The 14,186-nt window shown below is 36.4% G+C and overlaps 1 protein-coding gene across 1 annotated transcript in view; it reads right to left on the bottom strand.

Annotated features, from left to right (window-relative positions):
• Positions 1–14,186, bottom strand: part of LOC124157781 (facilitated trehalose transporter Tret1-like) — a 37,293-nt gene that overhangs the window by 15,165 nt on the left and 7,942 nt on the right. The window contains exon 2 of the mRNA XM_046532793.1: positions 7,802–7,889. Coding sequence (XP_046388749.1) covers positions 7,802–7,889 — 88 coding nt within the window. The remainder of the gene's footprint in view (positions 1–7,801; positions 7,890–14,186) is intronic.

Below are 14,186 nucleotides of genomic sequence, written 5' to 3' on the forward strand. Positions count from 1 at the left end.
ACATCTATTAGATGTGCAGATGACAATGGCTGGTTTTGTATCCATCTCCGAAAGTGTGTTTTAAAACGCGATTCTTGACCTATGGAAGCGATTTAACATTTGATTAGGGGACAATTTTTTTGGTCCCGTACTCGAGTGATTACGGACTTAAAAAATTTTGCGACGCGTAGAACCATGCCTGGCGACTATGCCAACTGTATCTATATTTTGTCTATTTTCGTCTACGGATAGATGTATATCTAATAGTTGCCTATTATACATCTATTCCCACACGGAAAATAGATATCTATATATTGTCTATTTTCATCTACGAATAGATGTATATCTATTAGATATCTAATAGGCATCTATAGTAGATCTATAATAGATGTCTAATAGGCATCTCTAATTGATGCCTATTAAATAACTAATAGGCATCTATAAGAGATCTACAATAGATGTCTAATAGGCATCTCTAATAGATGCCTATTAGACATCTATTAGATATTTAATAGGCATCTACAATAGATGTCTAATAGGCATCCTTAGTAGATACCTATTAGACATCTAATAGATGTATCTCTGTTAGACATCTATTAGATGCGGTTTTGGATTCATCTCCAAAAGAGTCTTTTAAAACACGATTCATGAGCTATGGAAGCGATTTAACATTTGATTAAGGGACAATTTTTTTTGGTTCCTTTATACTCGAGCGATGGCGGACTTAGAAAAATTATGCCACGCATCGAACGATGCCAACCATGCAAAATGCATGACATCAGCAATCATCTGTTCCCCCTAGCTGCTGTTCCTCCTATTAGAATTAAGGTGAAAAGTACTAATAAACTTAATCATCATAATTACATAAGATTGTTCTTCCCTTTACTGATAAGGGGAGACCACGTACGTTGCTCTGCCTTTTTCAATGCCGTATTTTTTATGGCATTTGAAATGGCGAGCACATCTCTGAACCGATAGTGGTTCGATGGAATGGGCCTTAGTTAGGCTGTAAATAATTAATTTCCGAGTGGAATTTTTAAGAATTGTTATATATTTGCAAAATAGCTATTCCCATACAACAAGTTCTGTTGGTGTAGTGGTGAGCGCGTTTGGCTATAACATGGGGAGCACAGGTTCAATGCTATACATTGTGTTTTTTTTTTATTTTTTGCAGTTTTCATTTTGATCATACAGCGACGTGGTTTTCATTAATGTTATTTTCATCAAGCGTAGGCATTTTTTTAATAGATATTGATAAGTCTAGAACAGATAAGTAGATATCTAATAGACACCTACAGTAGACATCTGATAGATATCTACAGTAGATATCTAATAGACATCTACAGTAGATATCTAATAGACATCTACAGTAGATATCTAATAGACATCTACAGTAGATATCTAATAGACATCTACCGTAGATATCTATTAGATTAGCTGCCATTTTGACAATAATATATCTAATAGATATCTACGATAGATGTCTATTAGATATCTATTTATCTATCGGTAGATATCTATTAGACATCTAATAGATGTTTATTTTCCGTGTGGGAAAATGATCTTAGTACGGTGCTTCAGTTAATGATGTTATATTTGAATTTCTTTTGCTAGGAACATTTTTTATAAATGCAAATTACGTTTATCCTGGGTGATTTTTTTTGGGTCTTTTTTCTACTTTTACGGCATATTTTCTCATTCGTTTCCCTAGGTCAATCACCAATCCTCTATTCATTTTGATTTTATTTCATTTTCTGAGTTATTAATACGTGTTGGGTTAGTTGCAGGTTTTCTTCCTTTTCATAAAAAAATAACATATTAATGGCGTATGCAACACTGCATTACATTATCTACAGTATTGGTCTGTATTTTTTTACTCGTTTATTTGTTTCCTTAGCTTTGTAAACGAAATTGCGGAAAAAAATAGACTCAGAGGTATTTTAAGCATTACGGCATTTAACCATTGTTTATTCCCTTGAAATAGTATTTTTATCTTATTTTTTAATTTATTCATATCTTATGTGCAACCACAAAAATTATTATCAGACTTACTTTTTGTTAATAACGTGTATTCCCGTCTCAAAACTTACTATTTTATTCCAAAATGTTTCCATGCGGTCCATAAGGTCGTATTTTATACTTTATTAATAATTTTAAAATAATTATTGCAAATTACGCTTTTTACATAATTTGAGTTTTTTCCTAATTTTACGGCATATTTTCTCAGTCATTGCTCCGCATCAATTACTTGTCCTCTGATCATTAAGGTGTTTTCATTTTGTAGGTCATTAATACATTCTAGTGTTAGGTACATATGCAGTCTTAATTTTCATAAAAACTAAGGTACTAATCAATACACTCCATTACACAAATGGTACTATTTTGCTGGATAATTTTTAAGGCTCAAGGTTGGAGTCCCTCCCTACCAGCGGCACTCCCAGAGATCATTTCAACTTGCAAATGATATTTTCTTTGAAATAATCCTCTCATAGACGGAAATCCTTCACCAAGGGCCTTCACTAAGGGCATAATGGATTGGAAGCTGTTGGACAGGGAGAACTGGAAACTTGGCTGGGCCTTCTTCTCCACATTGGCGCAATTAGGGTTAATACGATTTCTAACGATTGGAGGTCAGAATTAGTGTGAGTACCGATATTCGGGAGAAAATGTGCCGTGATAGGTTTTTAGGAATGATGCAGGCTCTTCATTTCTCCGCTGACCGTGAAGGCATCCGTAGGACAGTGACTGCAATTTGCCCAGAATGTGAAGGTCAACCAGGGCTCTATCTAAGGCCTTGCTTTCAAATATATCATAAATATTTGTGAAAATTTTTATTGAAATGTTTCAATTTTGCAATAACTGTGAGGTAACATAGATTTAAAAAAATGTTTATCCCATAAATTTATATTTTTCTTGCCGTTCATTGTGTGTTCTACTTCTGTGACTTGAAAAAATTAAATCTACGGCTGTTGAAACAAAAAAAAACACGTAAAGACTAATTCCAAGATATTTCCGTCATTAACCTAAGGAATCAATGGTAGAAGAAGTATTATAAACGGAAATATGAAAAGTTCACTCCTTCATACAAGGCAAATTGCATGTGTGTAATGCGGGTTGCGTGAATTGTCAATTACTGGTGACGGGTGGCATACATGTATGTCATTAGGGTTTTTTACAAATTGCTTGAAATAGAAACAAAAGAAATTGAAAATTCTGTTGTATTACTTCCAAGACCACCGTTATGAAGGAAAATCACCCATCCGTCACTGGAGGTTTCGGTGAAAATATCATCCGCATTGAATGTGTTAAGGTGCATCTTGACCAAACTAATATTAGAATATTATGTTGTTAACTGGTCACCTTATTATGATACTAACTCAATCTTGCTTGAACATGCCCAAAATAAAGTTCTCATATGTATTAATTACAAATTAGGAATATCACAGTCTGATTACAATACTTCATATCATTTTTTTTCCTTTTCTTGACCTTGTTTAATATATAATATGTATAGTATTTCTTGGAGTTTAGGTCATTTATAAAATTAGTTTCAGCCAACGTTTCGATTTATTTTTTAAATCATCTTCAGGGCTATGTAAGAAAAAGTGTGAACAATATAAAATACAGAGAATAAAACGATACACAATATTTATGCATAAAAAAGGTACAATCGGGTTTTTTTATACAATATAATTTAAGGAAATATATATATAAACATATACATAACAGAATGGAATATACAAAAAAAATTTTTTTGTCAAAATAACCCGATTGTATAAAAAAACCCGATTGTACCTTAATCGCCCTTAATCGAAAGATTATTACTCCTGGAGTACGTATTTCACGCTTCTAGATTTTTAAATGACGATATCTATTTTTTGCGATTAAATGAAAAGTGAAAATTTTCAAGCACGCGAAAACGCGACGCGTAAGTATGAATGTCGGGAAATCTCTCCGTGTGACGTATTTCTGGTTCCCGCTGCCACCCTGTGAGGTGACCTTGAGGCGAGGCTTAGTGCTGATACGACGCAGGCTGCTAGCGAGTAGCTGAGTACCCTGCTGGCTGGTAGCGCTTGGCTTAAATAAGGATAATTAATACCTTATCAAATGAAGAAAACTTTCCGACCTTAGCCAGTTTTAATAAGTGATTATTAAGACATGTTTCCCTGAGCTCTGCGCCTCATGCATGCAATGGTAACCTCAGACGATGTATAACTCCTATCTTCTCGTATAGAAACTATACCATTTTTCCGAACTGATGGCGGCTGGGTGGAAAATAGCAAGTAGCCAATCAGAAGCGCTGCCCCTTCGACCTCTCCCTTCCCCTCCATCCCCTTCCCTTTTCCGCTCCACTCCCCTCCATCCAGCCGACCGGCGTTGCCAGCCTTGAGAATAACGGTACTTCGGGGGCGGCAGAAGACTCTCGGATGAACGCTGAGTGATTCGATTTGGCAACACTGCTAGCTGGAGAGCGATCTGCACAGCACGGAGTTCGGAGAGAGACTGCGGGCTCCTACACACTTTCTCCTGTCGCTCTTCTGTGATTGGCTAGAAGAGTGGGTGGGTTTCGAGCACGCTCAAGGTCAGCCGCCGTCAGTTCGGAAAAATGGTATAGGTCCCTGTGACGTCACGTGGAGTGGCATCGCATGTGCGCCAATCTGGCCCTTTTCAAATAAGGATAAAAATGGACCATTGCCTTTCGTCTAAACCGGTAGTTCTAAAACGAAATAATTTGTATATCATGAATACACTAGTGGTGGGTAACGAATCGCAATCAATGCCTTTCGTTTTCCTTGATGAAGGATACTACCCTATTAGCAACATTTCAGATTTAAAAATTTTTCAGCTACTTAAGTTTATTTAATACGTCTAGATTTTTTCCCAATTCTTAAGATATATTTATATCTTAGAACCATAGAGAGATTATGGGGGTTTAAATAGATCGCAGCTGTTGAAAAGGCCACAATCACGAAAAAAAGTGAAATATTTCGGGCCGATATATCGGCCCCTAGCAGTTTTCGCTTAACCGATATATCGGCCCAGTGGCAGTAAAAGGGTCAAATTTTATATTATTGTATCTACCTACATGTTTTATACATTGATAAATTTTATACATTGATGTGGAGTCCGGTATACTTTTTTAATGGGTTTATTTTATGTGCGTTTATTATTTTCTATTGTCTGTCATCTATGAAGTTATATGTAAGAATATGGTCAATGAGTTATCCCGAAAATAAATAAACAAAATGATAAACTTCTGTTTTTAGATAGAAGCTTAAAGTGTCAAATCCTTTGAAATTCTTGGGTATCAAATGCATTATTATATTTTTCACTTGGTAGGAATAAAAAACGGAAACTAGCTCCCATATAGTATCACCAGGAAAACTATCAGCATAACCATATGAGTTATGTGTGCTATCAGAACATGCCTCATTTGCTTGATTTTTATTTCAAAATTTGCTTAAATCCACATTAAAAATAATACATATTTCTTATTATTTCAATTCAAATCTTTTTTCTTGGGTCCCTCTTGGAGGCCGAAGCCCCAAAGCAGCCTCTTTCCGTGCCTAGTGCTAAATCCAGCACTGGTACTCAGGACTTCTTTAATTCGATTCTTTTCTACCACAGTTTAATTTGCAGAGTCAATCACTTGAGCTGATTCACTAGTTCATTGCCTGTCACTCATCTATTTCGTTGCTAGTAAAAGTAATTTCTTTCCTGATCTATGATTCCTACCATCTCTTCAAGTGTCCTATATAAAATTATAGCTTGTGATTGTTGAATATCCTGTCCTGCCCTGTAAATCGCGCAGCACCTATCACTCCAGGAGCTTTCACTTTACTTCCATCTGATCTTGCATAACCCCATACATGTCTCTTTTCCTTTTCTCCATTTCCTGTTTAATTCGTGGCAAAATAGTTCTCGGAGTATAGGTCAATGTACGTGATGCAAAAAAGTTTTAGCCAACATTTCAGTTTATTTTAAATTATCATCAGGGTTTAGCTTTGCACATATCGATTGATAAATATATGCAAAGCTACACCCTGATGATAGTTTATAAACTGAAATGTTGCCAAAAATTTTTTGCATCACATACATTGACCTATACTCCAAGAACTATTTTACCATGGATTAAACGAGGTCAAGACAAAAAGAAAAAAAATTAATTATTTCCTGTTTAATATTTTTAGATTACATACCCTAATCATTAAGCTCCATGTTCTTACATAAATCACTGTATCATTCATTTTTATACATCCTAGAAGTATTCTGGTTTTCATTTGCAATTGCTGCTAAATCTTCCCAAGGATTTTGTGGCTATAGAGGTCTTTCTTTGCCCAAGATTAGATGTGATACCACCTATTCCTATACCTATCTCCAATTTTGTAATTCTATGATATCAGAGTAAGATACAAATTAACAATTTTCTCAGATAATAATATTAACAAATATTTTATAAGTGGCTGGCCCTACAGCCCTAATAAGAGTGGCTTTAATTGCTACCATCAGTCCAGATCTGAAGAACCCCCTCCAATGGCTCCTTAAAGTCATTTCTGCATGCTATAATTGACATCGGCAGTTATAAGCTAAAAATTGATCACATGCAGTGGCATAGCCAGGGGGAAATCCAGGGGGCCCCCCTTCGAAATATAAAAGCACAATTATTTTCCTTCGTAAAAGAAAACAAAATATTGAAAAATCATGAATTTGCAAAATATTTATTTAACTAATGAAGTTTTTTTGATTATAAAAAGTGCTAAAATTATTTTAAAACCCATTACTTAGTACCCTGTTTTTCAAAAATTTTCCCCCCTGGTTTTGGAGCCCCCCAAATGAAATTCCTGGCTACGCCACTGATCACATGCTTGTTTTTTTAAATTGTCACCGGAAGTTTTGTGCTCTCAAAATCAAAGGAATATCTACTTTTAATGTTTATCATAAGAAAAATTAATGTGCCTTTGGGCACATTGCATAATTTATATTATAAGTATATACATACTTAAATATAAATACCACCTTCAGCACTGAGGATAGCGGATCAATCCGCTGAAACGTCTGAACGTTTTTTTGTGAGTGTCCCCTTTTTTACGTGTGTCTATGTTTTTATTAGTGCAATTTTTGTTCGTTCGCCTCGATCGGCCACATACTTATATATTATTCTGTATATATAGTATATATATACTTATAATTATATTTTAAGTATATTATTTATTATTATAATTAATAATTTTAAGTAAATTGACAATGCACAGGCCGGGATGGCAAGTGAGGGAAGAAGGAAGTAATTATTAATTTATTCCAAGCTTGGACATCGCGACCTCTCTGAAACCCCGGGAAACGTTGAATATCACAGCATGATAAAATCTCACAATCAGTTTAAGTTAATGCATAGTGTGTATAAGAGCTGAAAAAATAGGATGGGAAAAATAACTGTAAAGCACCAGGTTTTCAAATATTGAAATGAGACCGTAGCTATAAAAACTTTGGGGGAGAGGTTCACTGGGAAAGGGAGAGGGGAGAGGGAAGTTTGGAGAGGGAAGTTCATTAGAAGGGGAAAATATACCAAGATGATGTAAATTTCTCATTCATTTTGCAGAAGTTAGAACCCTTCAAATCCCCCACCCTCCACTTGGTAAGGCCTTGACTGAAAATGAAGTTGTAATAGGGATTCTAGTATTAATATGAACTATATAGCTAGAGGTTTACTTTATATTAATATTCATATTTTTAAATATAACTATAGCCTCTAAATTGGAATTAAAGATGATTAAATTACTTTTCTCCAGGTTAGCTTAATTGTGAGGATGTACATGGTATTTACCTGTCTGATAGCTCCTCTGATGCTTAACTTGGAGTCCATGTAGCTTGTTGTCAACTCCGGTGTCAGAGTTGTATTTGAGCCTCCCAAACTGGAAAGAAATTATTTATTAAGGTGAGTATCAAAGGGATTGTACAAGTTCAATATCATCATAGCATATTTAAAAACTGAATCATCTATTAATGATTGCAAATAGTGGTGATATAGGGATTTTGGAGGCTTACAGATGGAGAATAAAAATCTATCAAAATTAGAGGGTAATGAGAAATATGCATAAATATGAAATTTACCAAGCAATCAGCAGATAACAGTTGATCTCTCTAAACATTAATTGCGCTTTGAAGACAAGGATTGGGTGCATGTACATGCTTGGGGACTTTCCCTCACCTAATGGACTTAACTTTCCCGGGCCAGCCCTCCTAGCCAGCAGTACATCCTGGAATTTCCTGTCGTACTGCTCATTTTGTATTGTTTCCTTATTGCTCCATGCTGTTAATTTGTCTATGGCAAGTGACCAAATGTTGGCTCATCCCATTGTAAGAAAGAAGGATGAGGTGCCTCAGATTATAAGGGTTCTTTCTCTGCGAGCGATAGGGGAAAAAATATTTCTTGCTTCTCTTTTGCTTGCATTTATATACAGGCTGCATACGTATAGGCTATGGATTATACTTGAATTTAATTTTATATCTTCGTACTTTTAACAAAATCATTGAGCTTGAAAATTCTTGAATACTGTCTCCAGGAAGTGCTGAGAATTCCAGTGGCCTCATCTGTGTTGGAATCCATCTTTCTGAGGTCTAAAAATGATACAGAATATGTTTACCCAAAGAAAAACTCCCTTTCTTAACTATTTTGCTCGAGATTCTTGGAAAGTGAACTGTTTTGGTTATGGGAGGGAGTTAATTATGATTTCCTTCCAGTTTAAGCCTTTAAGCCACCAGTTTCTATTGTATAGGGGACCTGTCCCTCCAAATATTTTATATATAAGATGTTACCCCCAGGGAACTTTGAGGTCAACATGAAATAGCGTAATTGGCATTTTTTCCTGATGCGGTATGAAATGGGGTGAAAAATGGTTTAAAATAACAATTTTAATGATTTATTATTTTAATTTCCGGGGGAGACTCTCCGGACCCCACTTCCACCAGGTAGCATTCCACTCCCCTAGACCTCCTACATGTCCATCCCTTGCAAAGTTTTACTGCAATCGACGTCAATGCTTTTAGCATGGGCTAAGTCACGTTGCAGCAATTTCACAAGCTTGTCAAATTGACTTCCTGATATACAATAGCATGCTGAAACCACTACTAATTTATGTGTCAATGGCATAGCCAGGAATTTCATTCGGGGGGGGTCCAAACCAGGGGAGAAATTTTTTTAAAAACAGGGTACTAAATAATGGGTTTTAAACTAATTTTAACACTTTCCATTTATAGAATCGAAAAACTTCATTCGTTAAAGAAATATTTTGTAAATTCATGATTTTTCAATAGTTTGTTTTCTTTTACGAAGGAAAATAAATCGAGTTTTTATATTTTGCAGAGGGGGGGGGGGGGTTCGCACGCCCCACCCTGGCTACGCCAATGTTATGCGTCACTAGTTTTGGTTTATGGCGGAAAAAACTCCTTAAATAAGATTCAAACAACGGAAAATAAACTGATCCGGAAAATCGCCGGGGCTCCTTGGTTTATACGAAATGAAGGCACTCCTGTCCTTGCTGAACTAAAAGCCAACCTAGTAAACTTCGAAAAATCTCAGGCCGCTACAATTAATAGTACTATAGCAGATATTTGACACTATATTCCTGATGAAAAAGACAAGCATAAATCGCCCAAACATGCTTTCCTTCCCCATCATCTCCCCTCCCCGTAACTCTCCCATCTGCCTCATTGTGACTTACCTACGCATGATTTATAATTCCTGAAATGAAAAAAATTGAAACCCGCTGTAGACTGCCTGGGAATTGCGATTATATGGAATAGGGTGGTTTCCTATTATTTATTTATTGCCTTGGCGCCAATCTGGCCTTTTTCAAATGAGGTTAAAAGTGACCGTTGCCATTCGTTTAAACTGGGATTTCTAAAACCAAATAATTTGTATAATATGAATACACTAATGGTGGGTAAGGAATCGCAATCATTGCATTTCGTTTTCATTGATGAAGGAAACTACCCTATTATCTGCGTGGCGTTATCAAATTGACTGTCAGTATCGGTGGAAACCATACGAAATACCGCAAGGTCGACTCCGAAAAAAATATAGAGACGACTACGCTCGTCTTTTGGACTTTTGAAATTGATCTCACTTCATGTTTAGGCGAAAAAGTAGCCAATAATGAGAGAGTGCCTGCCCACGTGGGGTCGTTTTCCTTTCAATAGGCGCGGTCGGAAACCCAGTCAGCACAAGAAAGCGGCAGATTAGATATTGTGGGCCACAATCTTTTTCCTCTAGACCCGGCAATGGCTGAAAGGCTCGAGGGACGGAAGAGAGTGATAGGGCAACTATGGACATCGTCGTCATCTTGAACTGCCGAAGAGGCATTTGGATGGCCTTGACCCAATTTGAATTCTCCCCACAGCGACTTCTGGCGGTCCAGTGAAACTAGCTCCTTCCCTATTCTAATGGTCATTAATCTGAATTATGTCCCGAAGGTCGAAGTAATATCGTTTCGTTTCATAGTGGCCAATATGCCGTGTTAGATACTGTAAAAGGTTGAGTGGCTAGTAATGAAGTAAAGAAATTTAATCCCTAATATGTATTACTTTTTGTTTTATTTTAACTTTCAGTCGTATTTTTTTTAGTTTAGTCGTAATCGTATTCTTTATCACTTTGAGTAATCATCGTTTCATCATGGTCATTATTATACAAAGCAGGTCATAGCGAGCGGGGGGCGGGAGTTGATAGATTTGAATCCCCACTCCCCCGAAACGTTTCTGAGAAACGGACACAAGTGCAACTAAACTTTATCTCTCCCCGAATTTTTTTCTAACTACGCCTTTCTGCTTTTGAGTTTCCTAAACGAATATGGCCAAAAATTTCCATCCATTCAATAAATCTAGCTTTGATGGTGTATTTTTATTGGTTCTTCGTTCTTCATCTCACATTTTATCATTCAAAAAATTATTTCAATCATTCCGGTTTTAATGTTAATTGTATGAGAAATTAATCAATCATACAAAATCCCATTGAAAGTATTTGATAGTCAAAGTTTGTGAAAGAGAAGGATTGCTTAAGATTTCGCGTACCTATTCGACACCGTAAATATTGGTGAATAACAGTTTTGTTCTGAGGGTGTACATTTTTATGCTACAAATGTTCATTTGAGACCCAAGTCTTTTTTCTACTTCCATTCAGCAAACTTAAAATATGCTAAAATCACCTTTGAATATAATATGTGAAAAATGCGATGAATTGAATAATTGCACTGAACTTGATCTGTTTCAAGAAATAAGCAAATTTTGTAAAAGTCTATCAAATATTGTCGATGGAATGCAATGACCGAATTTAATGTCACTGGTAACTGGTAAGGCTGAGGCTTTTTATCCATATCTATAATTGGATAACCCGAATGTAATGAGTGTGCTATTCAATTGTAGTTTTGTGCGAACACAAAAATAAATAATCTGTATATATAAAAGAGGATGTATGTTTGTCTATCCGCTATACATTTCCCTATGGCTCCACGGATTGCGACAAAATTTTCTACGTAGGTGCATCTCACACTCCCAAACCCAGTAGTGCTACTTTTGGTTGCGTCCTTTGCGTCGTTTTCTCATTACTGTTTATTACGTCGCGTAATGCAACTTCTGCGGTTGTACATCCTGCCGGTTAGGCACAACTCTTGACACACTCAAATGAAAACACAAAAATCTTTAATGATCTTGAAATCCAAGTTCCAAGTTTCCCTCTTCTCTGGGTACTGTCCTTCTCGAGCAACGCGGGGTGGCCTGCTAGTAAGTAAATAAATGCGTACAGGATAGAAATGGATAACACTTTCAGGTAAAACTTGACGAAGTACTCTCATTTAAAGGAAATACGCCTTTTGTTTGTTGTTCCACAGCTGCAGAAGTTCCAAGTGCGTGAATGGTTCTGGGTTCGACATCACAGGATCCTCAAGTTGGCCTCTAAATATGTTGTCATTCGACTCGCATTTGAATGGGTCTACAAAATTCGCAACTCGCGTCGCCGACGGACAAAGTGATCCGAGTTTCACATGGAAATATGGTGTTACCAGGGGTACGAACCAAAAGTTATATACGTGATGCTGTGATCTAATAAATTCATAATTCTTAAGTGCTATTCTTCGCAATTACAAACTTCACACTGCAAAATTTTGAAAAAGTGTATCGCATTACTTTCATCGCCGCGCCGCGGACATTTTTGAAAACCGATCAGAATGCGACCGAAGTGGCAACGGAAATCAGCCTTCAATGGGATGGAATTGGGCCTCCTCCATGCAGTCCTCTTGCTCTTTGGAATCCAGCAAATATGCAGAAAAGTTTCTCGGGTTTTCCACCGGTTGATGTTCTCCATGTCTCCCAACGTTTCGAGCAGCGACTTGCTGTTTATCCTCAAGGGATCTTCTGAATGATTTTTCTTCAGAATGATCTTCATTCAGAAGATCCCCTGAGGATAAACAGCAAGTCGCTGCTGGAAACATCGGGAGATGTGGAGAACATCAACCGGAGGAAAACTCGAGAAACTTTTCTGCGCCTGATACGCCGGGGAAACCTAAGGTCATACATCCAACAAATGTCATCGCGGTTCAAGGTGGCCCAATGAGGAGAGCTGCAGTGACCTCTATTGCGAGATCGTGAAATTCACGTGCCTGTTCCTTGGTCCGCTGGGTCCGCGGTGAGCTCTACTCTCACCTATCCTAACCAGGCTTAGGGTTGATGCGATAAATGTTTTGACCTTCAGAATTTTCTTGAAAATATTTCCGGAATGGACATCATTTTGGAATGCTGATGTAAAGATACCCTTTAAGCCGAAATAAATAAATAAAATCTATTCCTGCTTAGACTCAGTAATATCAGAAAGAAAATAATAATTTTGTCTGAATAGAGAATTTGAATTTCTGAAAACGTCTTTTAACTAGTAAACGAATGAAATTTTTAAAAAAATTTCCTGCAAAATGTAAATCTAATGACTTGTTTGTGGAGGCAAGATCGCCATTTCCTTACTCTTGACTGCGAGACCTTGACTTATATTTCGAAGTTTTTAAAATTTCATCTCTTATCGGATACCAGCATTTTTTTTCTTTTTCACAGTTGTATAGCAAATGTATCATTCGGTGTCAAGCTGTCTGGGGAAAGCAAATTTATTAAGTTTATGAGGCGAGGAAAATTTCTCAGGGATTCATATAAAAAATTGATGGAATTTTACAGTCGAAATTATAAAATGGAGTTTAAATGATTTAAGTGACCAGATAAATGAATTAATTCTTTTGACGGTTTCTACCCATTTTCACTAACTTTAGGACATAATTCTGTGATCACGGCATTTTTCTCCTTAAAATTAATTATTTTACGCTCTTTTAAGTACGTACATGGATAAAATGTTTACTGTTGGGGTTAGACTCTCTCATATTTTGATTATCATACCGAAAAAGGTGGACGAATAGTGTCAGGACGATATTTTCCGGAATGAGAATAAATGAAGCTCTGAATCTTGATTCCATAAGTTAAAACTGAATTTGAAACTTTTAGATTACCTCTAAATTTATGGAATAAATGCAAATTATAATTACACGCAATGAATGCAGACATAAAATCCTTGTGAATTCTCCTGGTAACTCTCAAGGTAAGACAAATAATAATTCTACATTTCTGGGAAGAAATTGAAACCCCATGATATTTCGCTTATGTTTCAGTATTGAGTATGATTATTAAACTTCTAGCCTCGCACTGGAAAGAAAAAGTTTAGTATTTCCTTCTCAGCAGCTCCAAATTTATATTTGATAATGAGCACTGTATTCGATTGGCATTTCTCTAAGTGTGTTATAATTCCCCAGAAAGTGGGTATTCTACGATCACTGGAAAAAAATCACGCACCGCATTCAGGTTTACTTAGGAATCCATCATCTGTGATATATGTTGATGAAATTGGGCGAAACCAACGAGATAGCCCCACGTAGACTTTTTCCTTTGTTCTGCGCCATTAAATCGAAATTGGAAGCTATGACGTGGTAGAAGGACTTCATAATAGCAATGAAGAGACTTTGTGACTTCTCGAGTTTATTTAAAATGGAAAAAACCGGTTTTGGCTGTCAAGCCCTTTTCAAATAAATTATCGAATTAACTTTTGTTTTAAACTAGTACATTTCAGAATGTACTTGAAAATGGCTTAACAGCCGAAACCTGCCGTTCTATCTTATATCTATCTATCC

Source organism: Ischnura elegans, chromosome 4 (genome assembly GCF_921293095.1).
Source record: "Ischnura elegans chromosome 4, ioIscEleg1.1, whole genome shotgun sequence".
NCBI lineage: Eukaryota > Metazoa > Arthropoda > Insecta > Odonata > Coenagrionidae > Ischnura > Ischnura elegans.